This window comes from Micromys minutus (genome assembly GCF_963924665.1).
Source record: "Micromys minutus genome assembly, chromosome: 9".
In the NCBI taxonomy this organism is placed as follows: Eukaryota; Metazoa; Chordata; class Mammalia; order Rodentia; family Muridae; genus Micromys; species Micromys minutus.
The window spans coordinates 51607623-51635576 of NC_137978.1; the positions used below are offsets into that span (position 1 = coordinate 51607623).

At 42.8% G+C, this 27954-nt stretch overlaps 1 protein-coding gene across 5 annotated transcripts; it reads left to right on the plus strand.

The window, feature by feature from the left end:
• The first annotated feature begins 947 nt into the window (after positions 1–947).
• HP1BP3 (heterochromatin protein 1 binding protein 3) lies at positions 948–27115 on the plus strand. Of its 5 annotated transcripts, XM_080921754.1 has the most exons (13): positions 948–1068; positions 5981–6176; positions 6539–6638; positions 8003–8156; positions 9875–10031; positions 13376–13519; positions 15016–15093; positions 15707–15861; positions 19092–19182; positions 21933–22092; positions 23994–24105; positions 24766–24882; positions 25488–27115. In XM_080921754.1, exons 2-13 carry the CDS (start codon positions 6081–6083, stop codon positions 25780–25782), a joined length of 1659 nt encoding a protein of 552 aa, XP_080777880.1. In that variant the 5' UTR covers positions 948–1068; positions 5981–6080; the 3' UTR covers positions 25783–27115. The 5 variants fall into 5 exon arrangements, with proteins under 5 accessions (XP_080777880.1, XP_080777884.1, XP_080777881.1 ...); XM_080921755.1 differs by lacking the exon at positions 5981–6176 and having other exon boundaries at positions 966–1068; XM_080921757.1 differs by lacking the exons at positions 948–1068; positions 5981–6176 and adding an exon at positions 1443–1589.
• The last annotated feature ends 839 nt before the right edge of the window (positions 27116–27954 follow it).

The following is a 27954-nucleotide window of genomic DNA, read 5'->3' on the forward strand; positions in this document are numbered from 1 at the left end:
TCCTTAGAACTGTTGGGAGTTTCAGCCTATGGCTGGGAAAGCTGCGGCAGAGTGAGGACTGAAAGCGTGTCTAATTGGTCTCTTACGTAAGCCCTTAGAGTGACTTTCAGGTGAGAACTGATCCGCTATGGTGAGCTTCGGGGCAGTGCGTGTGCCAGCTCCGTGCTCACAAGCCTCCAGCTACTTTAGACACATTGAATGTTTCCCAAGTGGCTCTGAAGAATTACACCTGCAATCTTTCCTTTTCCTTCTTTACACAGGCTCTCAAGCATTCCAAGCTGGCCTCGGGTTGGTTATCTACCCAAAATGGCCTTGAAACTTAGCTTCTTGCTTTCACCTATTGAGTCTGCGTCATCACATTGGGCTTTATGAGTTGCTGGCGAAAGAACCCAGGGCTTTCTTCATACTAGACGCGTACTAATAACTGAACTAATTCTCCAGCCTCAAGAATTAGTTTTCAAAGGTGGTGGTGTGAAATTACATGAACAGGCAGATCTCAACGGAAAGCGCCAAATAAAAGGCAACTCTCTTCAAATTCCGTGGTTTCTTTGGGGGAGTGGGAGGGAAGCTGTCTGTGCACGCAAATCAAGAAGCTCGGGCAAACAGGCTCACGATGGAGAAAAGCATCTTCCAGGCCATGTATGACCAGTCCTTGATGACTACAATGCCAATTCCGTGTGAACTCAGGAAGTGGCTGGTGATGTATGCGCCGTCTTCCAGGGCTAAAGGGAAGCTGGAACCCCAAACATGAAGGACTCGGGGTCGGGGACAGAGAACGCGCCAAGCACGCAGGACGTAGCCAGGAAGCGAGCTCCCAGCCACGCTCTGCCTTGCGTCGCCCGCCGTCCCCCAGCGCCCTGTCGCGCCCCAGCGCACCCGCCCGGGACCCACTTCGCGGGAGCGCGCGGGGGGCGGGGCCGGCGCGGGGGCGCGCCCGCGAGGCCGCGGGCAGGGGGGCGGGGCGGCAGAGCTCGGTGCCCGGCCTGGAGGACAGCGGTGTCGGAGTCGGCGATCGGTGGTCCGCGGCAACGCTGAGGCCATACGGGACGCGGGTGCCGGAGTTCAGAGGTAAAGCGGGACGGGGCCGGCGCGCAGGGAGTGGGCGCGAGCTCGGCGCGCGAGTGGCGGAGGCCACCGGCCTGGGCGCTGACGCCGCTGCCCGGGCGCAGGAGGCGGGACGCGGGGACAGAAAGCCGGCGGCTTTTGTCCGTCTGTTGCGCCCTCTCGCGTCGCGCCCGCCACCTGGCCCCTACCCCTAGCGCGCGGGCCTCCCGGGCCCTGCGGCGCGCGCTCCCGCCCTTGTTTTGTTTGGACTTGGGGAGGAGGGGCAGCTCTTCCCTGGTCGTGCTCCCCCCCCGCGCCTCAGTGCGCATGCTCTGGCGTGCGCAGCAGAGCCTTATTGGCTGCGGGCTCGCGCATGCTCCGAGGCCCGTGGCCCGACTTCTACCGCGCCCTCCCCTCCGCCTACTGTCAACTGTCTGCTAGCCGGTTCGAAAGATGCCGGCGGTAGTGACTGGCTGCGGCGGGCCCGCCCCTCCGGGTTCTCCGCCCCTGCCGTCGCCGTGGCCGCCATTACGGAGTTCCCAGTGGTGAGTGTGCGGAGCTGAGGCCCCGCAGGTCGCCTCCGCGTCCCCGCAGACAGGAGCGCGGAGGCGTCCCTGCGCCGAACCTCTGCTGCCATCCTCAGCAGCCCTGCGCCCGTCTGGCTCCCCGCTGCGCTAGCTCTGCGCTCCCGCCGCCACGGTTCTGTCGCGCTGCCGCTCGCGTCTTTGTCTTCGCTGCTCCTCCGGGAGATGCTCAGCTTCTGGGCACTGTCGCTTCGCTGCCGCCGCCGCCACCACTACCCTGACGGCCTTGCGCTTCTGTGTTCCGGCGAGCCCACACCTCCCTCGGCCCCAGCGGCGCTCCCTAGGCCGACGCAGGATTGTCTGTGTCAGCCGTCTTAAGCCCAGGCCCGAGTTGATCTAGACTTAACCAGTCTTTCTTAATGCCCTTGAAGAAAAAGCCTCCCGCATAGGCAGAAGTGACTTCTCCCCAGGTTGTCTTCTGCGCTTCTCCGACTGTCCATTGCTTTGGAGAACGAGTCTTATTAGACCTGGACCTCATTTGCATGCATCTTAGACGTGAACTGTAGCTAGAGAGTCATTCTGCATTTGATCTTGGTCGGAAGGCCTAGAAGCTATTAGAAAAGCGTTTCAAGTTTTTTTTTTAATTAAATCTTTAGTTTTATCTTAATCAGCATAGGCCATATAAAACTGGTACAAGCTTTTTAAATTCGTCATACCTCTCTCAGTTTCAGAATAGTTTATTCAAAGATGGTCTCAAATTTTGGTTTGTTTTTGAAGCCCTATACTTCCTTTGGACTCTGCTCCTCCTGCCTCAGCCTCCTAAGTGTGAGCGCTGGGGGTGCTAGTGTGAACTGTCACCCGAGAGTTCACATGTAATAGCGTTAAGATTGAGGTTCTTGGCCCTAGTTTTCAAACTTACTCCACTGAAAGCAGACGAGGAAGTTACTGAGGCCTGTGCCGATGCAAGCCTTAACTGGAGCGTGTGGAGCCGTGTTTGATCGGCTTCTATCCCTGGCCACGACAGACATCACTGCATGCTAGTTAATGAAATGGGAAAGTTGCCCGTAATCACGATGCTTTATCTGAGTGAGGAAAGTAATCCTGAGAGCCATGTGAGGTATTAGTGGTCTATTAGTGACATTAGAAAGTATGCATATTACACGGAGTTTATGGTCACTTATGAAATCTTGGTGCCCTTGCTAAATATCACAGGTTTTTCATTCTAAAGGATCCCAGTAATTTGAAATATATACTGTAGCCCCAGACCTACTGCCTTTTCCAACCACAACCATGGGGTTGGGCTTTCTACTTCTGTGAGTTTCTATTGCCTATAATAAAGCAGTCTATGCATCTCCTTGTCAAAAGTAAGTTATGCTACTATTCTAGCATTCAAATAAAAAGAACCCAAAAGTTGTGGCCACAGTAGAACTTTATAAACCCAAGGTGAAAAAATATTTTTGGTTTCCATATCGTCTGAGGCCAGGTTAAAGAACCATTTTCATTCTTTAACAAATATTTGTTGAGTTCTCATGCTGACCCTGTTATCCATTAGGCACCCAGCCTTGTATCTGTGACTCAGTAGAAAAAAATACCTATCCTTTTCCAGAGTGGTGTGCAGCTACTTAAGGCTTCCCCATCTCCACTCCCCAGCCAGGGAGCTAATACAGTAGTCTAAAAGGTCTCATCATTCAGAGTGTTGTAACAAAAAGTTCCATACAAGGTACACTGATAATGTCAAGGCAGTCTGGCTACCCATCCGTGTACCTCTGTTAGCTGTTGAAAAGCGAATTTAAGCTGGGCACACAACTTTTATCCCAGTACTTGGGAGGCAGGGACAAGTGTATCTCTGTGAGTTTGAGGACAGCCTTGTCTACATATTTCTTCATGAGCCAGGACTACATAGTAAAACTGTTTCAGACAAGAAGTGAGTTGAGCAACCCACCAAACCTATTATAGAAGGACCAAAAAAAAAAAAAAAAAAAAAAAAAAAAAAAGGTATGGTTGGCATTCTGTGTTCTTCAGTAAAGAAATTCAGAACTGAGGCAGTTTTAAAATATTTTCCCCAAATAACTACAGATGGTTTTTATTACATGCATTATTACATTAGATTGTAAAAATACGTGTAATTTTTTATTACATGCATTTATTTGGGATGGAGAGTGTGGGGCATGTGCTCACCACCATGCTTGTGCTGAAGTCAGAAGACAACCTTGAGAAGTAGGTTCTCACAACTCCACCCTGTGGATACCAGGGGTCAAATTCAGGTGTGTGTGTGTATGTGTGTGTGTTCACTCACCCACCTAGTGTTATTGTAGGTTAGAAAGAAGTCATCAGCAGTGTCATTTTCCAAAGGGTGATGTGATCATAATGGTTTACTTCTAGATCATGTTTGCCTGAGGAAATACCCCTTTTATCTAGTTTTCCTTATTATTTTCAGGGAAAATACATTGCTACATAAGTACTAATTGTTTGTACTGAAATCCTCATGCAAACAAACTAATGTCCTGTTCTGGCTTTTCTTTTCTCTCTCATTTTTTTTAAAAATTATTTTATTTATATGAATACACTGTAGCTGTCTTCAGACACACCAGAAGAGGGCATCAGATCTCATTACAGATGGTTGTAAGCCACCATGTGGTTGCTGGGATTTGAACTCAGGACCTCTGGAAGAGCAGTCAGTGCTCTTAACCGCTGAGCCATCTCTCCAGCCCCCTGGCTTTTTTTTAAGGGGCAGGATGGAATTTGAGACTGAGTTTTTCTGTGTGGTCCTGGCTGTCCTGGAACTCACTGTGTAGACCAGGCAGGTGTCACACTCAGGGATCTCTCTGCCTTTGCCTCCCTTACCCTAAATGTTGAGGTTAAATGAACATAACACCTTATGTATCATGTTTTACCTTGGTTTTGTGGCTGTGAAGAATTTTAAATATTTGTAGCCTTTCTAATTTGCTGTTGTCAATGAGATACTTGTCTGGGCGTTCTGAGTGGGCAGACTGAGGAAGGGCTCTGGGTGGTCTTGCATTCCTCATCATCTTGTCTCAGCTGGGTCACAGTTGAGACACTGTCCCAGCTGCAACTGATACAAAGTATGGGATCGCTGCTTTTGTTTCCAGAATATTTTCTCTACCTGTAAGCATTCTGATGTTTTACATTCTTACCCTAGTTTGTTGTGGCCTGGGACTATCACATGCTAAAAGGTCTTACATGTCTAAAAGACTCAAAGATTAAAGTAGAAATTATTCCCCATCTTTGTTAATTGCTCATTAGCACAGAGGTTTAAACACATGAATAGCCATCTTCCTCTACTAATTTTATTGTAGAATATTAGGGTCCTAGATTTGTATGTATTGCTTGCACATACATTTACATGTGTGGAGGCCAGAGGTCACAGACTGTTGTCTTCCTCAGTTGCTCTCCATCTTACATTGTGAGACAGTCTCACCCCGAGCCTGGGTCTCATCATTTCACCTACATTGGTGAGCTGTTGCGCTTTGGAGATCCATCTGTCTCGCCCTCCTAGGGCTGAGGTTGTAGATGGGTACCTCTGTAACCTTGCGTGCTCAGCAAGGGAGCGCCACAGGTCCACATGCTTACATACCACTCTACCAGCTGAATGTGCCCCTCCTGTAGTTTGTCTTTTTAAGGATTCAGGAGTGTTGATGATCAGGTAAATTTTGGTGACTACATGAGGGTTATTCTTTTAAAGTAAAGAGCTAATTCTTTAGCTGAGGATGGCCTAAAGTTCAGAATTCAGAATGTATCTTCTGCCTCAGCTTCCTGGGGGTTACAGGCATGTACCACCATGTTGCTTAATTTGTAGGTATTTGACCGTGCCTTTTTTCTGTGTGCATTAGCTTACATCACACTAGGACAAGACTGGATGAACACTTCTAGGTGGTGATCTATCTAAACTTACCTCCCCGGCTCTGGCGTCCTTCAGTGCTCAGTTCTCAGTGGTAGTTTTACACTTTCATTTTCTCTTTAACAAGGAAAAAATGTACTTTTCTAACTGAGATAAAGTTAAAAATTGCAGTTACTTTTCTTGACCCCCATTCAAACGATAACCACAAAAGTAATAGAAACCAGATCCTTGGCTAGCCCTGCCCTTAGTCTCCTACCTAAATTCCAGGCAATGGCAAGAGGGATTGGAGTTGGGTTGCTTAGCCCATTTTTGTCTTTGCTGCTTTTGTTCTTGTGGAGATTGCAAAGCTGCTGTGGCTTACGCCTTCCTCTGAGCCTTGCTTCATTGTTAATATGGTAATAATATCTTTTTTTTTTTTTTCGTTTTAGTAGTAACTAAGTCATCTGTAGCTTAAGTTTTATTGTAGTAATTCTCTTTGGAATATTGAATTTAGATGTTTTAGTATAGTTTTGTTTCTTGTTGATCTTCACACCAAGTCTTTTCTGTGCTTTAGGTTGACTCTTCACCACACTGAAGCCATTAGGAAAAACCCTTGTGATTAACAGCAGAGGCTTCAGAGTTTCACCAGTATTCAGGCCTACAAATTATTTTAAATGGCAACTGATATGTCTCAAGGTGAACTCATCCATCCTAAGACACTCCCACTTATAGTAGGAGCTCAGCTGATCCATGCAGACAAGTTAGGCGAGGTAGGGGCTGATGCATTCTTGAAGCTCACTCTTGGATCAACCCCTGACTTCAGGCTCTGCTGGGTTCTTCATAGATACAGAGTTCTTTTCATTTCCCCTTTCCCTCAAATTCCTTATAAAACTTTCATCCTTCTAAGTTGGTTGCAAATTACCTCTAAACTTTCAATTTGAAGTTCTATCTAAAATATTTTAAATATTTTAATAATCATGTTTTACTTTAAAAAAAATTGTTAAAAGTAATTTGTATCAGATCCTGGAGTTGACTTGAAGAATTCTCCTACATCTTTGACACCCAGTTAGGTTCCTTGAGACAGAAGAGAACTCTGTATGCCTGTGTGATTATGGGCATCTTTTTTTCTTAGAAAGCAGAAGATAGCACCATGCCTATTCGTCGAGCTGTGAATTCTACCCGGGAAACTCCGCCCAAAAGCAAACTTGCTGAAGGGAAGGAAGAGAAACCAGGTAAAGTAAAGCAGTCACAATTTAAAAAGACAAAACCACTTCAATTTGAAGTACTCCATAAATCTCTTTGAACTTAGTTATTCTCATGTTCGTAGTGAAATGTTAAAAACATTTGAAGGGAGCTGTCTGTGTGTTGTGCTGGACCTCATGGGTAAAGTAAGTGCATTTTGTCTTTGAAGCCTTTTGGAACGTGAAATGCAATGCCCCTGAAATTAAAAACAGCAATGAGAAGCAACTGGTGTAACATTTTTGACATAATAGTGTCCTGGGGGAGGCAGCTCTGGAATTCGGGAAGGCTTGGGCCTTTAGGATGAGCAGTGGGCTCACCAGGAGGCTACAGGGAAGCATGTGAGTTATACAACACTGGGTGTGGCTTGCCTTAGTGGGGAAGAGATGAGGCGCTCAGGTAGTCCTAGGAGTGGAGGCAGAAAACAGTCTGTCAGCCTGCAGAACAGCTTCCTTCCTGTCCTTTCTAACCTCCTGTCCTTTCTCCCTTTTAGTCTTTGTCTTGTGACTTTTTCTTCTACATCTTTTTAACCCCCTTCCTTTTATCTTTCCCTGTATAGCTTAGATTTGCAGGGTTAGTACAACACCATTCTCTCCCTGTCAGGGTCTTTGTCTCAAAATCCGTAAGTGCTGTACTCAATTTAGGCATCCATGCCTAGGTAGAGGGGAATGTGAAGTCAGAGTTTGAAAACTAATGTGGGCGGTGAGCTGATCACCACTACATCTCTCACAGCATCAGGTCCCAGTCAGTGTGGCAGAATGAGGTGTGATACTGGGAAGACTGAAAGCTGGCTTTGAATCTGAGGCCATTCAGGGCTATATCATGACACCATCCCCTAAACAACCATATAACGCTTCTTGCATTCTTGGGTCACTCAGAAGAAATGACAAATCTTCAGAAATTATGTCCAAATTTTAGGCTCTACTTTTAAGACTTTTTTCTTTCTTTTTTTTTTTTTTTTTTTTTTTTTTTACTTTTTTTCTTTCTTGAGACAAGAGTTTGAGCTTAACACAGCAAGCTCAGGAACTTGCTGAGTAGACAAGCATGACCTTGAACCCTTGAACTCATATCCTCACCTCTACCTACCAAGTACTGGGATTACCATGTGTGCCACCATAGCCAGTTCATGCAGTGTTGGGTATGTCTCACATAATTGTCAAGGTAAACACTTGATGATGTAACAACATGGAAGAGGGTGGCAGGCTGGGTAGGACAGAGGTAGGCAGCACTCATACAAAGCCATGTGGCAATCCATTTTAGAATGCATCTTTTAATTAAGGGTTGGCAAGTCTGCTAAGTAGCATGTTTTTTACTTTTATTGACTATGTACCTACTTGATGCTCACCTGGTGATTTAGAACCAGACGGAAGTTCAGAGGAATCTATCTCTACAGTAGAAGAACAAGAGAATGAGACTCCACCTGCTCCATCCACTGAGGCAGAGCAGCCCAAGGTGGAGCCTGAGAGTGGAGAGAAGGAAGAGAACAAGTCTGCTGAGGAAACCAAGAAAGAGTAAGCAGTCATGCCTCCTTGCTGTAGGTAATTGAAGGCTGTGGAGAAGCTGAAAAGGGACTGTGAGAACACAGAACACCCGTTTAAGCTAGGGCCTTCCGGAGTGGGCTTACTTTTTAGTTATGTTTGAAATTTTTCTTTCTGCATCATTATGGCAGTTAGGCTTAGTAAGGTTAGATGGTGCCTGAGCAAGTGCTTCCTGTTCGCTTTGGAGTGTGTTTTTATGCTTAGAATTCCTTAAAGGAACATTTGACACTTTTTGAGCTTTGATAGACTCTCAGTAAGAAACAATAAGTACAAAAACCTGACTTAAAAGAACAAACTACCATTTGTTACTACCTCCTACCAACAGTGAGCTGTCTTAGGTGCTTATTCGAATACTTAGTCACATTATTTAGAGAGCAGCGTGAGTCTGTATTGGTGACTGAGCACTACAGCGAAGACTTGCAGTTGATGATTTACTTTATCTGTGTGTGAAGGTGGCTGTTAAGTTGTTTTGTTTTTTTCTTGTGTGAAGTGGGGACAGACACAGTTTGAGCAGGTCTACTATGTAGCACTGGCTAACTTAGAACTCACTATGTAGATTCTGCGGATTCACACTTTCAGTGACAGCCCTCAGGTGTCTGTTATCTCAGTGCTGAGTTACAGGTATTTGGCACCATGCCTGGCTTCTTTTTAAAAAGAAAATTGGAGAGCAATTGAGGACAGCCAACGCAAACACATATGCATAGACATACACAATATTTCTTTTTAGATAGAATAGTAATAGTTATACCTTTCCCATGCATTACTCAAGACATTTCTTATTCCCATTATTAGGAGTAAGATCTGTGCTTTTTATTGGCTGAGCCATATTTTTTTAGTATTCCATGGAAGTCAGAAGAGGGTGTTGCATCCTTTGGGATGGTTGAGAGCCATTTTATGTGTACTGGAATCAAACCCAGGTTCTGTGGAAGAACAGCCATGTTCTTTCTTCTTGCTGAGCTGTCTCTCCAGCTGGAATTTTGACTTCAGTTTCAGGAACAGTTGATGTGATTGCCCTCTCCTGTGCCTAAGAGGAACATCTTCCTAGCTCATTATCTAAGAGGACCTTCTTGATTTATTTATAGTACTAGGAAGTTTTTTATGTTACTTTTTTTGTAAATTTTTTCTTGTTTTAGATGTCATCTCAGTGTAAATAAATAAGACTTTTCTCCCCAAAAGAAGGCTTCAGTTCATAGCTGTGGCTGTCCTGGAACTTGTTGTGCCTAGGCCAGTTTACTTTCCAACCTGAGGGAGGTCACTGTGCTTCCTGAGTGCAGGGACTACAGCCTCTAAAGTGCAGTCTCCCTCTGTAGCCTTTTCCTTTTTCTTTATATGACTGTCCTTTGATGTTAGAGGGCCATGGGTCCTAGGACCTCTACAGTACCAAGATCTGTAGGTGCTCAAGTCCTTCCTGTAAGTTGGTTTAATGCTACATGTTTATATTTATTTAAACTACCTATAAGTTACTTCTAATACCCGATACAGTGTGAATGCTTTGTATGCATTTGCTGTGCTGTGCTACTTAGTGACTGATAATAGGAAAGAAAGTTGCACATGTTCAGGACAGAAGGTGTTTACCTGGAAAGTATGTATAGTTTTCATGTGTGGAGTGAAAATGTGGGAAATCCCTGAATACAAAATGTTGACTGTGCTTCTTTCTGAAGAGTCTTGCATGATGAAAACTTTGTTTTTAGTGAGAAGGAGCAGTCTAAAGAAAAGAAGAAAGTGAAAAAAACGATCCCTGCCTGGGCTACTCTCTCTGCCAGCCAGCTAGCCAGGGCCCAGAAACAAACACCGATGGCTTCCTCCCCTCGGCCCAAGATGGATGCAATCTTAACTGAGGCCATTAAGGCAAGTTGTTATTTCGAGCATTTCAACTCTGGCTTTCTCTCATGTCTTTTCCTTATTTTAAAACAGCTTATTTTGTCCAGACATTAGAATTCCTGCTTTGCTTCTTAAAGGAGATTCGTCAAATGAGGCACATGTTTCTGCTATGATTACAGTTGATGAGCACCCTCAACTCCAAGACAGGGTTTCTCTGTGTAGCCCTGGCTGTCCTAGAAATTTCCCTGTAGACCAGGCTGACACTGAACTCAAAAGATGCACCTGCTGCTTCCTCCTGAGTGCTGGCACATTTGGTTTTAAAACCCATATGCAGGGGCTGGAGAGATGATTTAGCGGTGAAGAGCACTTACTGCTCTTACAGAGTACTTGGGTTCCATTCTCAGCACCCACATCAGCCCAGCTCGTGACTATTTGTAAATATAGGTCCAGGAGCCAGATGCCCTCTCTGGGTACCCCTGCATACATCACATATACATGTGCATATCTAAGATTAAGTCACCAGAAAATATTCAGAATTTCTATTCAAAATTACTCTCAAGTTTTGTCTGTACAGCTAAGCATCTCATAGGTACCACTTTTCACACCTAAAATAAACTTCAAATAATAAATACTACTGCTTTATTTCTTTAGTGCAGAAGGTGTTTTGTGTGTGTGTGTGTGTGTGTGTGTGTTACAATTTCAAAGTATTGTAAAAAATTAGCCTTTCTACATAGCATTGTGACTTCAGTGTAATTCGTTGGCTTCATTAACGTGTGCAGCTCTCATAGTCTTTTAGGGGTCAGGTGGATTTCATGATGAGGCACAAGTTGAATGACCTTGAGTTTCCTATTAGTCAAGGATGACTTCTGCAAGATTACAGGTGTTTGCTTCCAGGACAAGCACCAGATGAAAGTTTAATATCATGCTGCCTTTATTATGTAAATCTCCTAATGTCCCCGATGCTGGGGACCCAAACTTCAAGCCTTATACTCTTAAGCCTAAACCCTTCTCCCCCTTCCCCTTTTTATTTAAAACCAGAAAATTTATTTTATTTTTGTTTCCATGTATACGTGTTTGGGTTTATTGTATCATGTGTTTAGGAACCTTTTGACACTCTGGAATTGGAGTTACAGGTAGTTCTTAGCCCCCTTGTTGGTGCTGGGAACCTAGTCTAGGCTCTCTAAGTGCATACTGAGCCAACTTTCCAGCCAGATTTCTAGAAACTTTTTTTTCTTCCTTTCTACTTTTGAGAAATTGTTTCTTTGTATAACAGCTCTGGCTGTCCTGGAACTTGCCTTATGGACCAGGTTGGTCTTGAATTCACAAAGATCTGCCTGCCTCTGCCTCTAAGTGCTGGGATTAAAGGTAGTCTTCTCCACTACCCAGCAAGATCTCTGTTCTTTACACAGTCTCTCTTTAAGAACTTCACATAAAGGGCAGTGGTGGTGCACATCTTTAATCCTAGCACTTGGGAGGCAGAGGCAGGTGGAGTTCGAGGCTAGCCTGCTCTACAGAGTGATTTCCAGGATAGCCATGACTATGCAGAGAAACCTTGTCTCCAAAAACAAAATAAATAAATAAATAAAACAAAATAACCAAAAAACAGAAAAGCAAACTCAACCAACAAACAAAAACCCAGCATTATTCTCAAGAGTCTAAAGATGGAAGCAATACAGATGTTCATCAAATGTCTGGAAAAACTGGTAAAGAGAAAAGAAAAGAGCACTACAGATATTGATGATCTGTTCTAATACATAGCACGTGCAGCATTTGAAAGAAATTAATCATGTATTGCCTTTGTGACACAAATATTTCATCCTTCTATAAACATTTGTCTAAATAAGATAAATAGTAAAATATCTCCATTTTATCCTCAAAACTCCCTTTAAGTCTGTGCCTTCTATGAACCCAGTTTTACTCCATTCATCTGGATTGTCTGAGTCACATTCAAAGCAAGCCTGGGACAAGTATTTTGAAATTCATTCCTCAGGATGAACTGACACTGTTGTGATAGGATAGTTATGTTTCCTTCATCTAATGCTGCAGATCTGTGTTCTCAATTGTCTTCATTTCTTTTTCTGTACCTGGGTAAAATACACTCAAAAGCAAGTTAAAGGAGAGTTTGGGTTTTTGGTTTGGTCTCTCCGTATAGCCCTGGCTGTCCTGGAACTCACTCTGTAGAGCAGATTGGCTTTGAACCCCTGCCTCTGCCTTCCCAGTTCTGGCATTAAAAGCATGTACTACTACTGCTTGGTACTTTTTAAAAGATGTATTCATTTTATATATTTATGTATGGGTGTTTTGCCTGTATGTATTTCTGTGCACCATATTTCATGCCTGGTGCCCATAGAAGCCAGAAGTGAGTGTTGGGTACCATAGAGCTAGCATTGCAGCTGGATGTCAACTGCCACATGGGTGATGGAAATCGTACATAAGTCCTCTGCAAGATCAACAAGTACTCCTAACTGCTCAGCCACTTCTAGCACCAAAGAAGGGGTTATTTTAGTTCACAGTCCCAACTACCCCCCATTGTTCGTGGACTGAAGGTCAAGGCTTCAGGGCCTTGAAACAGGTAGTCATGCCAGGTGCGGTGGTGCAGGCTTTTAATTTCACTACTCAGTAGGCAGAGGCAGGTGGATCTCTGTGAATTCAACCCCATCTACTCTACCTAGTTTTAGGACAGGCAGGGCTATGTAGAAAGACCCTGTCTCAAAAGAGGAGGTTGGGGTAGGGAGAAGCAGGTGGTTGTTTTATATCTGTAGGCAGAGGAGGAGCAATGCATGCATGCATTTGCTCAGTTCTCCCTCTGTTTATACAGCCCAGGAGTCCTACCCAGGGAATGGTCCACTCACAGTTAAGATGGGTCTTCCCATATCAGTTAACTTCAGATTGTCTCTCAGTTATGTCCAAAGGCCTATGTATATGTGATTCTACATTCTATCAAGTTGACAATCAATACTGTACATAAATACAGGCTAGAATTTAAGGGGGATTTTCATTAACTCTTAGAATATTTATGGTTTGGGGATTGATTATTGTTCTATTTTTTAAAGACAGGGTCTTATTCTGTAACCCAGGTTGGCCTTGCAGAGATGCACCTACCTCCAACTCCTCAGTGGTGAGATTACAGGTGTGAGCCACCATACCCAGTAATTCCTTTGACTTTGAAAAATTTAGATTGTTGCAGGAAAAAAAAGATTGTTGCAGAAGCATTTGTTAGTGTTGTTCCCCACAGCCTTGCAAACCTAAGTGAACAGAGCTGAAGCACTGTGCGTTCCTCTGCCTCTTTGCCATTAAGATTAGTTCTGTAGATCAGAGTCTGTAATCAAAAATAACTAACATTATATATGTATGCTTCGAAAATCTTGCAGGCATGCTTCCAGAAGAGTGGCGCATCAGTGGTTGCTATTCGAAAGTACATCATTCATAAGTACCCTTCTCTGGATCTGGAGAGAAGGGGCTATCTCCTCAAGCAAGCACTGAAAAGAGAGTTAAACAGAGGAGTCATCAAACAGGTAATACAGCACGATAGAAAATGAGAGTACTTCATGTTCCGTTGTGCTGTCCGTCTCTAACAATAGTCGTGTGTGCCCTTCTTTTGGTAAAAGTAAAGAGTTTTCAGCTGGACCTCGTCTTACTAGGTGAGGCCTCAGAGCCCAAATGGCAGTTGCCTTTGTAGGTCACTTTTTTCTTTTCTTGTTTGTTTGTTTTGAGATAGGATTCGTTTCTCTGTGTAGCCCTGACTGTCCTGGAACTCACTCTGTAGACCAGGCTGGCCTGGAACTCAGAGATCTGCCTGCCTGTCTCCTGAGTGCTGGGATTAAAGGCATGCACCACCACCTGGCTTTGTTTTTCTCTGTTTTTCTTTTACTCTATGTATTTATTTTTATTTCATATGCAATGATGTTTTGCCTGCACATATGTCTGTGTCAGTGTCTCTGGAACTAGAGTTGTGACAGTTGTGAGCTGCCATGTGGGTGCTGGTCACTCTTAATAGAGGTTATGCAGTGGTGTGCTTTTCTTTGCCTGTTGTACTATTGCTTGAGTCTTTGGAGACTGTCTTATGCTCGAAATTACATAGCTCTGAAAGTGGTAACGAGGTTAGGGAGTACCACTATTGCTATAGCAGAAGACAGCTTGCTTTTGTGTTAGGTTTGTTAGCTCTAAAATTTGATTTATCTGACTCAATTGGTTACATAAAATTGGCTTGTAGATAGACTCACCTTGATTATTATGTAAACTGTTAACGCCTAGGAGCTAAAAAGCATCAGACAAAAGCCCGAGTAGAACTGACACTGACTTCAGGCATGATCTGTGCTACTTTGCCTAGTTCTTCAAAATGTTGCTTGGAGTTGGAACAGCTTAGGGTGGGCATTGCAGCTCCAGCTGACTGACCTGAGCATGCATAAGTCCTGGTCATCCTGTCCTGGGAGAAAGTCATGACAGTCTTAGGACAAAAATGGACTTTGTCTCATCAGGTGTACTCTTCAGAAGTCCACAGAGAGAGAGAGAAAAAAAAAAAAAACCCATGGTAGCAAAAAGAGCTTGTCCTAGGATCTGGTTCATCACAATCCCAGAGCTGCTGGAGTCTTTGACAGGTGTCTACAGAGTGTGATGGGTTTGGGTTCTGTGCTAGTCAGACAGGTCAGCTCTGCTTAGGAGCTCTCAAGACTAGTTAATTCTACAGTATTTACTTAGTGCATTCTTTACGTTGGATACTTACAGGTCTATCAGTGAATGAAATGATTCCTATTGTGTGATTACTTTTTCTATGTGATTAATAAGGATGTTTTATTTTGTGAAAAGTTTGATTGTTAGATAATCCGAATGACAGGGTTGTCCGGGTTGACTGGCTGCCGTGGTGGACCCAGGTAACTCCTTAGCTCCAGTGTCGTTCTTTCCAGAGTTAGACAGTACTTCATTCACATTAGCTTTCGCCTCAGGCTCTGTAACCATCCAGTGTGGAGTTACACACTCACTACAGGAGTAACATAGATTTCATTTACTTTAGGTAAAAGGAAAAGGTGCATCTGGCAGTTTTGTTGTGGTCCAAAAATCAAAAACACCTCAGAAATCCAAAAACAGAAAGGTAAGTCTGAACCACAGTTTGAGTGTTGACTACTGTTTCTACTACTGAAGATGGAGCACTGACTGAGGGCATGTGGGAGCACTGTTGGAAGGGCAGCCTTCCTGCTAAGGGCTTGAGAGATTATAATTCCCCCAAAGCAGTAAGTGCAGTAGCCAGATTGCAAACCTTAGCTCTCCAGCCTTGTTAGGCCTTGGTCTTCAGTGCCTTACGTTGAGTTATGCTATTTGTGAAATACATTTTAATCTAAAGAGACACATACATACGTATACATACATGCATACATACATACACACCTGCTCAAACCAGACCCCAAACTACTCAGATCCCTTTTGTCTTCACATTTCTTTAAGTACTAACACACAACATAGTTTCAATTATTAAAAAACAAAACTATGGCTCACAATTAAAAAGTGAAATAATATTTGTCTGTACCAATGATTAAAATCATGATAACCTGTATCATTCTTACAACTCTGAAAGTTTTATACATTTAAAATTAAATTTAGTAATTTTCAGTTTTGAGGCATATCCTAGCTGCCCTGGAATTGTAGGCAGCAGGTGGGCTGATAGCTGTCTGTTCTGTGAGGATCTAACTTCTGATGCTGTGTTGCAGAAGAAGGGCTCTGCAGTGGATCCAGAACCACAAGTAAAACTGGAAGATGTTCTCCCGTTGGCTTTTACTCGACTCTGTGAACCTAAAGAAGCTTCCTACAGTCTCATCAGGAAATATGTGTCTCAGTATTACCCTAAGCTTAGAGTGGACATCAGGTATTAGCATGCTGCTCCCTTACACCACCCCGTCTTGAGAAAGGACATAGATGAACTATTTAAGGATGTCTTTGGGATAAGCCAGAATTACATCTTTTTGTATGTTTTTTTATTTTTTTGTATCTTAATTCCTTATGGTGTTTTTTCCCATCTTATGTAGGGGGTTTTGTTGTTCTTTTCATATTCTTACATGATCCTAATAGAGTCTACCTGTCCCTCTGCAGTCAGTACCTGTGCAGGATTTGGTTTCAGGAGCCTCCCTGATACCAGAGACCTACAACTACTCAAGCATGCTCTTTACATAGTGATACATTTGTGAGCAGTAGATACAGTGCACATCTTCTTGTGTGATATCTTTGTTTTTAAGATAGAAGCTCACTGGGTAGCCTGTCATCAAACTCCATCTTGAAGCTTCTGCCTTCTGAGAAGTAGAATTACTCCTGGCTTCTGTGTATCTTTTGCAATACTGACAATTGAAGCCAGTGCTTCATGCATGCTAAGCAAGCCTCTACCCCGTAACTGTACCCTGGCTCCTCTTCTTACTTTTTATTCTGACACATTATTGCACTAGATTATCTAGACATGCCTTAAACTTGTGATTCTCCTGCCTCAGCCTGCTAACTAGTTGGTATTATAGTCCTGCATTGTTGCTCTTGTCCTCTGGCATACTTTAAATCTTCCCTAGAATCTTTAAAATAATTTTAAAAGATTTTATAATATATGCAGCAGTGGTAAGGGGAAAGTATGTATTCAATATAGGTATAGCTCCCTATTATCTAAAGCATTTTTGAACCAATATTGAATCAATCCTTCCTGCGACAGGTTTCATGTAGCTCAGGCTGGCCACAGATTTGCTATGTAATAGGATTTTCTTGAGTTGCTAGTCCTCTTGCTTCCACCTCTGAAGTAATGGGCTCATAGTGTGTACCACCACACTCAAGTACGTGTGTGTGTGTGTGTGTGCATTTAGAATATGTATGGGGACATGTGTTCGTGTGTTCAGATGCATATGCACGCACACTGGTCTGAAGTTGATGCTGAGAGTCTATCTTGATTGTACCACTGGATCCTTTGGCTAGTCTGGCTAGCTATTTGCTCCAAGAGGTTTTTTCCCTGCCTCCTGTAAGCTGGAATACTAGTGGACCACCACACCCACTTGGCTTTTACATGATATCTGGGGGTCTGAGCTTGAATCTTCATACTTAGCTGGCAAGCATTTTACCCATTGTCTTAGTTTCTTTTCTGTTGCTGTCACAGAACACCATGACCAGAGCAGCATACATCGCAAATGCTTAATTGGGCTTCTGAGGTCAGAGAATTAGAATCCATGATGGCAGAGCAAAGATACAGTGGGAATAGCACCAGTCCTTTGAAACCTCAGAGTCACCCTCGTAACACACCTTCTCTAGCAAGGCTTTGTCTCCTAATCCTTCCCAAACAGTTCAGCGATGGGGGCCAAGTATTCTAACATAGGAGCCTTTGGGGCCATTCTCATCTAAACTACCACACCACAGCCATCTTCACAGTCCCTGTAACTCTTTTATGTTGGGTTAAATGGTGACTCCATGGTTAGGAGCACTGGCCAATTCTCTGGACAACCCAGGTTTGATTTCTAGTACTCTCAAATGGTAACTCACAGCTCTCTATCTCGAGCCTGATAGCTCCTCAGGTACAAGGCATACATATAGTGCATGTACAGACAGACAGACAGACAGACGTGCATGCAGGCATAAAAATAAATGTATTTTAAAAACACCTCTTATATCAACTATAGATAATCATGTTCCTTTTGCTATGATAGCTCAGGTTTTAGTTAGTAGTAAATAGGAGCCATGGAGATTCTTAGTGGGTAAAGGTACCCCTGCTGCCAAGCCTACCCTTAGTGTGTTCCCCAGGACCTCTTCATGTTATCATCTGATTTACACACATGTGCCCACAAAATAACTTAATAAGAACTTCCTTAAAGGGAGAAGGCTTAATAACTTACATAAATAATCTGTTTATCATTTAAACATAAAATTCTGAGTAATTTAGTGTGTGTGTGTGTGTGTGTGTGTGTGTTCTGTTTGTTTGAGACAGATTGGCCTTGAATTCACAGGAATCCATTTGCCTTAGTCTCTCCCTTATGAGAGCTGAACTTAAAGGCACGCACCACAGCTGGCTTTCCTTTCAGGAAATGTAGACCAAATCGTTTAGGTTGTCACAGTTGCTCAGTTATGGATTTATGCAGACAGTGATGTGTGCATTGCTGCTAATCTTTTGTCCCTGTGCTAATCACCTCAGACAGTTTCTGAATGGGAAAGCATTCTAGATAGCAGTGAACTGAAAACTGAGTCCGTCCCTTTTGTTGACGAGTGTTCTCCTTTTGTTCTGTAAAGCCATATTCAGCTATCTCTGTGCAGTCCTGACAGCCTTTTTTTTTTTTTTTTCTTTTTTTCTTTTTTTCTTTTTTTTTTTTTTGAGATAGGATCTTTTTGGGACTGGACAGATGATTCAGTGGTCTCAGTGGTCCTGAGTTCAGTTCCCAGCAACCACAAGGTGGATCACAACATCTGTAATGGGATTCAGTGTTCTCTTCTGGTGTGTCTGCTTTGAGTGTCATCACAGTGGGTGTGCCTCAGTTGCTTTGTCCTCTTCGGTATAGTGCAGCAACAGAACTTTGCTTCCTATGTTAAGATGCTTGCAGGATCCCTACTACCTTAGTGTCCTTTGTGAGGTGATGGGGTGTGCACACGTGGGGGTTATAAGCCCACTTGTACATGTGCATGTGGAGGTCATGCTTCAGGTGTGTTATTCCTCAGAATATGTCATTGATCTCCAAATTGCCCTATTTTTTTAAAAAAGTACTTTTACATGTTCCATAAATTTGGTTGGCCAAATCTCTGTGTGGCCTGGGACACATAGTAAGACCCCATTTGGAGGAAAATCGTGTCTTTGCTTTGTTTAATTGTTTGGGGCACTCATCAGTCTGATGGTGGTAAGTTCCAGGGTCTTGGCATGCTTTGGCAGTTAGAAAGTCTGTACTGTATGTGGGGTTATGTTTGTCAGTAGCGGCTTCTTTAGGAGGGAAGAAGCTCTGCTTGATCAGAATGCCTGCAGTTTGTTGTTCCATTTTTGTCTTTTTAACAAGATATTACATGTAATAGGAATTATAACTTTAGATCTGGAAATAACCTCATGTCTCCTTCTTTCATTGACATATTTATCACTGTTTTTGTTCCTCTCTGCAGGCCCCAGTTGTTAAAGAATGCTCTTCAGAGAGCCGTGGAGAGAGGTCAGTTAGAGCAAATAACCGGCAAAGGCGCTTCGGGGACATTCCAGGTTAGCAGCTGAACTGGTTCTCAAAGAACCTCTCTTCTTCTCAAACTGTTGAAGACCTTCAAAAAAATGTTCTTTATGTGCTAACATCTAACCATGTTTACTAACTTAGAAATTAGAACTAAGAACCAAGCATGGTGGCACACACTTTGTAATCTCAGGCCTCAGGAGACTGAGGTAGGAAGAGTTCAGATTCAAAACCATCATGAGCTACATAGAGAGGCCATAGCTCAAGAAATAAAAAGAATTGGCAAGATAACAAAGGTGCTTGGCTTCAAGTCTGATGACCTGAGGTCTATCCCCAGGACCCATGTGGGGAAAGGAGAGAAGCAGCTGTTGCAAGTTTAGCTCTGACCTCTACACATGTCATGGTGTGCATGATGAGTGTGTGTGTGTGTGTGTGTGTGTGTGTGTGTGTGTGTGTGTCTCCACATAATTACCCCACAGTAACTAAATATAATAATAAGATTTAGAAAAACTGGGTATTTTGCATTTTCTTGTTTTCTGAGACAGCGTTTTTCTGTGTAGCACTGGCTATTCTGGAACTCACTTTGCAGACCAGGTTGACCTTAGACTCAGATCTGTCTGTCTGCCTGCGAAAAAAACTTTTACATTAACTAGAAGCTGTGTGCAGAGCGTTGGGCTATAGAAGCGGGTGGATCATGTTGGAGTCCTTCTGTCTGTTGGGGTGGGGGTCAGAGACAGGTCGGGCTGCTTGACACCCTGTTTCAAAAACAAAGTCAAGTCACATAAAAATAATAGTAACCAGTGGCTCATGCCTTAATCCTAGCACTGGGAAGGCTAAGTCGGGGGAGTTGCCATGAATTCAAGGCTAGTCTGGTCTATATAATGACTGTACGTAGCAAATTAACTATCTCAAACAGTAGAAAACAAACAAAAATCCCACAATACTAGACCCTTTACAGGGTAAATAATATTTTTTTTCATGAAAAATAGCTATGTCTTCAAAAAATTGGTTAAGAGAAACACTTTTTACATTTATGCTAATGTTTTTTAAATCTTACCTTATGTTGTTTTATTTGGTGTCTTTTCAGTTTATGAAGAAAGGTCAGCCTGACGCAGAAATAGCTAAAGATAGATAAGATAGATTTCAGATGTTTGTGGATATTACTTCCTGACACTGCACCAAAACTCAGTAACTAGTAGATTGTTTTAGTGGTTTTATTAGTTTAAGTTAAAATTTATGATTAGCCCAGTTTTGGTGAGTTTTCAGTCATACAACTATCTCCAACGTTGATTTCCAGGACCTGTTGCTGCCCTGGAAATATCCCTGTGACTATTGCAGTCACTTGTAATTTTTACCCTTAGCTTCAGACAGCTTACTAGGTTTGCTGACCCTTCACATTTCCTACAGAAGAAATTATTCCTTGTGTGGCCTTTTGTATTTGCCTTGTCTACTTAGCATAAAGTCTGAATTTCTCCATGTGGTAGCTTGCAGCCATACTTATTTGCATATTTCTACTTTAAGTCAATTATGTGTACTCTCTGTGAACATTTGTATAAAAGTGCCTTGTGTGAGTACGTGCTTTCGTTCACTGAAGTCAGTAACTAAGAGTAGACTTGCTAGCCACAGTGAGCAGGACTACACCATTTTACACTCCCACAGAACCTATGGTTTCTCTACATCTTCATCACCTACCTAGTTAATCTTGTTAGTCCAGCTTGTGGAGGTGAGGTGTTCTCTTGAGGTTCTGATGGGCATTTTTAATGATTACTGATGCCAAGTACATTACTTGTGCACACTGGTCATCTTTTCATTTTCTTTCATGAAATATTTCTATAAAGAACTCTTGCCCATTTTAACAGTTGAGCATCTGTGAGGAGCTCTTGACTATAGATAAAAGTCCCTAATCAAATAAAGAACTTGGGATATTTTTTCTAGATTTGTGGCTTTTTCCTTTTTACATGAGACAAGGACTCATGTAATCAGGCTAGCCTTGAACTTTCTATATAGTTGAGATGACTTTGAACTTCTGATCCTCTGTTCTTATCTCCTAAGTCTTAGGGTTACAGGCATTTGCCACCATCACTGGCTTATGGGGTGTTGATGTTTGAACACAGGGCTTCATGTATGCTAGACAAGCAGCCTGCTAAATGAGCCATATTTACATATAAGCTTGAAGTCAGACTTTGATAAATGAAACCTGTCTCAAAAAATAAATAACCAGCATTCCCATTTTCTTTTCCTATTTGGCTAATTGTTACTAATCTCTCTCTGTCTTTGGTTGTCTGTCTGTCTGTTCTGGACCTCACTCTTTAGACCAAGATGGCCTCTAAGTCCTCTGCTTCCCACATGTTGGGATAAAGGCGTGTGCTACCATAACCAGCTTAATTGTTACTTTATTTCTTTATTTATTTCTATTATTATTATAATCTTTATTTCTTACTCTCAGCCTGGAATTAGGCCATGGGATTTTATGGTCCCCTAGATATTTATTTATTTTTCATGGCACAAGGCATAAAGATGTTAGTCCCTTTAGGTTCATAATAACTATTGCTGTGAGGGTTGGAGGGGTTAATGGAAGAAGAAAATACCCAAAGGCGAGTTGGGACTCCTCGGTTAAATTGAAACCTGGTGAGTGGGAAGAGAAAATCCCTGACCTGATAATTCATTGTAAAACGTATCTGTGCTGATGCAGGAGCTCCGATCCACCTGGTGCAGAGGAGTCTTGTCTTGACCTGCTTTGGGAGAGTGTTGTCTTGATGCTTTTCTCTTCCTCCTTGGAACACAGCTGAAGAAATCAGGGGAGAAGCCCCTTCTTGGTGGAAGCCTGATGGAATATGCAATCTTGTCTGCCATTGCTGCCATGAATGAACCCAAGACCTGCTCCACCACTGCTCTGAAGAAGTATGTCCTGGAGAACCACCCAGGGACCAATTCTAACTATCAAAGTAAGAGTCAGAGCTGTGTGCACTTAACTGGGACTAGAGGGTATTCTGCTGGAGAAGGACAGCTGCTGTTGTTGAAGCAGTCATCACTGACTGAGGAGCAATCAAGACTGACTTTTAAAGAGCTGCTAACTTTTATTATTTTTGTTTACGTGTGTGAGAGAGAGAGGGAAGGAATATGTATGCCACATGTCTTCTGGTACCTGCAGAGATGAAAACATGGTATTAAATCCCCAATAGTAAAGTTATAGATGATTGTGAGCAGCTTAAAGATGAGTTCTGGGATCAAACTCACGCCCTGTGGAAGAGAGAAAGCATGTTTAACTGCTGAGTTGTGTCTCCATCTCTTACAGGTTTCATTTTTGAGATAATGTCTCATGGTTCCACCTAGGCTAGCATGGAACTTAAAATCCTTAGGCCTCAACCTCTCAAGTGCTAGGTTTACTGGTTATTACTGGTTGAGGCTTTTTGTTAATTTGCACCTAATTATAGATATTAGTCTATAATTTAGTACTGAGCAGCATTTTCTCAGGCATTGGTAGAAATAGGCAAAGATGGCATCTTACCAGGAATTACTAGATTGCAAGGGTTTAGTATGAAGAATATGGAAATTCTGTAAATAACAGAAACTACAACCTAGTACATTTTCTTTAGGTAATTTTTGCCTTATGTGATAGTACATGCTACTGGTACTTGTCCTAGTAACAGCTCTTTACTTGTCCTAAGTACTGTCCCCGGTACTGCCTAGTAGTTTGAAGCCAGCCTGGTAACAAAGCAACATCCCATCTCAGTAAAAGAATAAAAATATAATTTGAAGTGTGTGGCTCTTGTTGTTTGAGAGAGGGTCTCTCTGCACAGCCCTCATTGAACTAGAACTCACTGTGCAAACCAGACTGGCCTCTAGCTCAGCAGTCCACCTGTCTCCAGAGTACTTGGAATAAAGACCTATACACCTGGCCTAAAGAACTATCTTTTTAATACAGAGTCTTAGTAAGTACCCTTGGCTAGCAGGCAGAGCTACAGTGCGAACTACAGGGCTATAGAGAAGAGGGTGGGTGGAGAGTGGATCCTGACTGACTGTGAACTTGAAATCCTTCTGCCCTAGCCTCTCAAGTAGCTGGACTTACACATACCACCACAGCCAGCCAAGCAGCCTGTACAGTAGTGTTCTCAGTTTCACTTATACTGAGGCCCCCCCCCCCCAAGATTGTGTAGGCCTGGCTGTCCTGGAACTCACTCTACACACCAGGCTGGCCTTGAACTCAGAGATCCACCTGCCTCTGCCTCCCGAGTGCTGGAATTAGAGATGTGCACCACCATCATCCATCTGAGCCCATCTTTTATTAGCTGAATCACCTTATTTCTGTTACCTTTTCCTGCTTACCTCTCTTGTGTTACTCACAGTCAGTATGTTCATGTGCCTGAGTCTGTCTCCAATTCCTAGTCCTAGGATTACAGATGCACACTGCTATGTCTGCTGTCTACTTGTGTGCTAATGTAACTCTGAGGTGATTATTGGTGTCTATCTGAGGTTACATGTTAGATGCTTAAATTAGTGGAAATGAAATATTTAGATTAAGAACTGTTATTAACTAGTCATGTGCTACCCAGGAACAACACGCTTGACCTCTAGACTCTAGACAGTTATTTCATTCTTAATGCCTGTTTCCTTTTCTGTAAAAAAAAGTTTGACTCAATGAATTCTAATGTTTACTTTTACTTTTTTAATATAACCTGCTAAATTTATTGGCACAAAATAATGGTTTTATGAACTAGGTATAATTAATGCAGTCAGGCACAAAGGACTATACTAGTTTGTGTCTGTGATCAGTGTTACTTGGTTTTCATTTAGTTGTGGTTGAGTGATCAGATCTAAATATATGAACTTTTTCTTCCTTGTGAAGTGCATTTGCTGAAAAAAACTCTGCAGAAGTGTGAGAAGAACGGATGGCTGGAGCAGATCTCTGGGAAGGGCTTCAGCGGCACTTTCCAGCTGTGCTTCCCCTACTACCCCAGGTGAGCTCCCTGCTTACAAGCCTGCTTCATACAGCTTGCCTCATTACTGTGAGTCTGAACTAGACCTGTCTGAAAATAACAACTACCAAAAGGTTCTCCCTAGAGTGGGCACTCCTGCTGTCCTGAAGGTTCTCCCTAGAGTGGGCACTCCTGCTGTCCTGAAGGTTCTCCCTAGAGTGGGCACTCCTGCTGTCCTGAAGGTTCTCACTAGAGTGGGCACTCCTGCTGTCCTGAAGGTTCTCACTAGAGTGGGCACTCCTGCTGTCCTGAAATTGCTGTGGCTTAGCCAGTTCTGAGACAGTCATCTGACATCGTTCTTTATCTTTTTAAGTAATAGCAACAGTCAGATTGTTAGAGAATGAAATACTAATTAATCACCCAGAAAATCAGATGTGGAGAACCTTGACCTCTGCCAGTAGTGACAATCTGTATTGCTAAATGATGGAGGAAGGGGATTAAAACATGTGGAACTTCCCTAGATTTATGGTGACTTTGTACATATGTTCAAAATAGGTTAAATTCTAAACAGATACTTGTAATCTAACTTGACATTTTTGAGGGAATCTGAATAAAATTGGCCATGACCAGTGACAGGCATCTAAGTTCCCATTATTTTTCTTGTCCTACAAGATGATGTTTTACATTTTCCCCCTACCTTAGCCCAGGAGTTCTATTTCCAAAGAAAGAGTCAGATGGCTCTGAGGATGAAGATGAGGATGAAGATGAAGATGAGTCATCAGAAGACTCTGAGGATGAAGAACCACCCCCCAAGAGGAGGTATGATATGTGGACTCCGCTGAGATGGATAATAAATCTCTCAGAGCTGAAAGTGGAGTTGGGCCTGTGATTCCAAGGAGGCTGAGGCAGGAGAATTGGAAGTTGATGGCCAGTTTAGGCAATTTATTGAAACCTCCATCTCAAAAAGTAAAACAAGGCCTGGGGACATAGGTCAGTGTTGAGTGATCAGTCTAGAGTGTGCCTAGTATCACTCAGAAACATTGCTAATAAGCAGGTCTAAGGATTGGAATGTGTTTTAACTACTTAATATCCTTCTCAGATTCTTTGAGTAACATTTAAATTATCTTCTCCTTTCAAAATTCAAAGACTCCGAACTTCAGGCATTGTGAATACATAATGTCTTTTCTGGCCAAACATAATATAAATGTTTGTGGTTTATTCAAAGAAGAATAATTCCATATTATTCCAGAAATGAGCTGTAGATTTCCATGAATCAGTTAAATTTGTATTGAGAAATCAAGTCAAACTCCTGTTTTAAGCACAGTGATTTCTATCTAAGCTACTCCTCTTTAAGCTAAAGGAGCTTGTCCTGGCAAATGACTTTCTCCTGCACTCAGTGTTAATTAATTCTTTTTTTCTCACAGTTTACAGAAGAAAACACCAGCCAGGTCCCAAGGGAAGTCAGCACCCATGAAGCAGAGAGGGGCTAAGCCTGCTCGTAAAGTTTCTGCTGCCCAGAGGGGGAAAGTGAGGCCGCTGCCTAAGAAAGCTCTGCCCAAGGCTAAGACTCCTGCCAGGAAAGCCAGACCCTCACCCTCAGTCAGCAAGAAGCCTAGTGGGGGCTCCTCCAAAAAGCCCATAGCCAATGCAAGGAAGGAAGCAAAACTGCCCAGTAAGGGCAGATCTGCCATGAAGAAGTCTTTCAAGACAAAAAAGTAAACTTTATAGGAAAAGGTATCATGATTGAATTCAAAATCTTATTTTATAAGGTCAGTGTGTATTTGTTTTAGTTATAATGCTTTTAAATTTTGCTTTTTTCTTCCCATATGAACCTTGTGGGAAGGAACGTAAGCAAACCAGTGTAGACATTTGTTAGCTTAGGTGCTGCTCTCAGTGCCTGCTTTATTATTTGAATTTCTGCCATAATCCTGGACTTCGCCGAACTACCCTGCTCCCTTTGTTCATCTCAACCCCAACCCTCATTCTCTTCTTTTTGTGATCCGATTTGGGGTTCGTATTCGTAGTGAGCACCTACAGGTCTGGTGCTGGAAGTCAAGAAGGAGCGGAGCACTGTTGGAAAGCCATTGCTTCCTGCCTGGAGACTCACTAGAGCTGTGGTGCTGAGCCCTGGCGGTTAAACCACTCCACTAACCTTTCTCCAGCTTGAGCTTGGGACATTTTAACTTTGGAAAGAAGCCCCAGTCCCTGAGATCCCATAGATTCTGAAGATCTCCTCTCCTTTGGTCACTCTGACCAGTTGCCAAGCACGCTTTGCTGCCCAGAGCATTGTTCCCTTAACAGCAAGCACAAGACTGCACCACTTGGTTTTTGACCGAAGGGGAAGTACAGGAATACATGGAATCTGATTTCTGGTGTTGCTTATTACCAAAAATGACAGAATATTCTTGATCAAATGTCTAGATATATTTTTAATATTTGGGGCATGAGTTGTCCCTGTTTGAGAGTTCCCATTACTAATGTAGAAATGTTAAATGGTAAAACAGAATTTGCTAAAATGACCAGTCTTCAGATTCGCCTGTGCGTGTGCCCCCACTCCCACCCCACCCCTTTCTTTGCATAGAACATTTGATATCAGACAAATGGTTTCCTTTGTGAGCTACTTCAACAGAAGAGGAGTGGGAGAAGCAAATGAAGCTGTACTACCTGGCCCTCTTCTTTGTGTTTGTTTAGGGTTGTGAGGTTGTGTAAAATAGTACTAGCTTCCCACTTGAGAACTACAGTTTCTGCCTATCATTTATTCTCCCTGTGGCACCTGATATTTTAATTGTCTTAAGCTTTTTGATGTGCACACCCTCTGGAGAAGGTGTTTGAGATTCATTCCACTTGAAGTGTCTCCTGGGAGCCCCACAGCTGCGTATGGCTGGGAAATGGGCTTGAATTGGTGGCTCATACCTGTGAGGTCCCATCATGAGTCACTGGGATTTGTGTTGCATGGAAGGCAATCTTTCCTGTTGTAAATCCTCCTTTTTTATGTACATATATTTTGAAAAATATGAATAAACATGAAATTTTAAAAGCTGCTGAACTACAACTTAGTTGAAGAGTTCCCAGTACCTGCCCTGCAGTCTCTCTTTCCACAAGGGACACCATTGCCTTTTTTTTTTTTTTCTTTTAATTTTTATTTTGATGGTCATTTTTTTTTTTAAAGCTTTACTTGTTTTAATTTATTTTGTGTACACTGTAGCTGTTTTCAGACATACTGGAAGAAGGCATCAGATCCCATTACAGATGGTTGTGAGCCACCATGTGGTTGATCAGGACCCCTGGAAGAACAGTTAGTGCCCTTAACCACTAAGCCATCTCTCCAGCCCCAGAACAAAGGTTTCTTAAAGAGTCATCTTAGGGGCTGGAGAGATGGCTTATCTGTTAAGAGCACTGCTCTGCCCGGGACCTGGGTTCAGTTTCAGCATCCACATGGCAGCTCACACCTGTCTCTTAACTCCAGTTCCAAGGTTTCTGACACTCTTCACACAGACATACTTGGAGAGACAAAACACCAACGAACATAAAATAAAAATAAACTTCTTTTTAAAGAGAGTCATCTTGAGGCTGTGGTGGTGCACACTTTTAAGGAGTCAGAGACAAGCTGATCTCTGAGTTCAAGGCTAGCCTTGTCTTTAGAGTGAGTTCCAGGACAGCCAGGGCTACACAGAGAAAGCTGTCTTTAAAAAGAAGAAGAAAAAAGAAGAATCATCTTGATTGAAAGACTCCTCAACATCCTAAGAGCCTAGTCTTTTGTGTCTAATATACAAAATTCAGGAAAATCCTTAGACTAGAAGAAAGTGACAGCATGGCCCACCACAGACCTTGCTCTAGAAACCTTGAATTCCTCGTATGTTTGCAGGGATTGGTTACTCACAGTGTATTGTT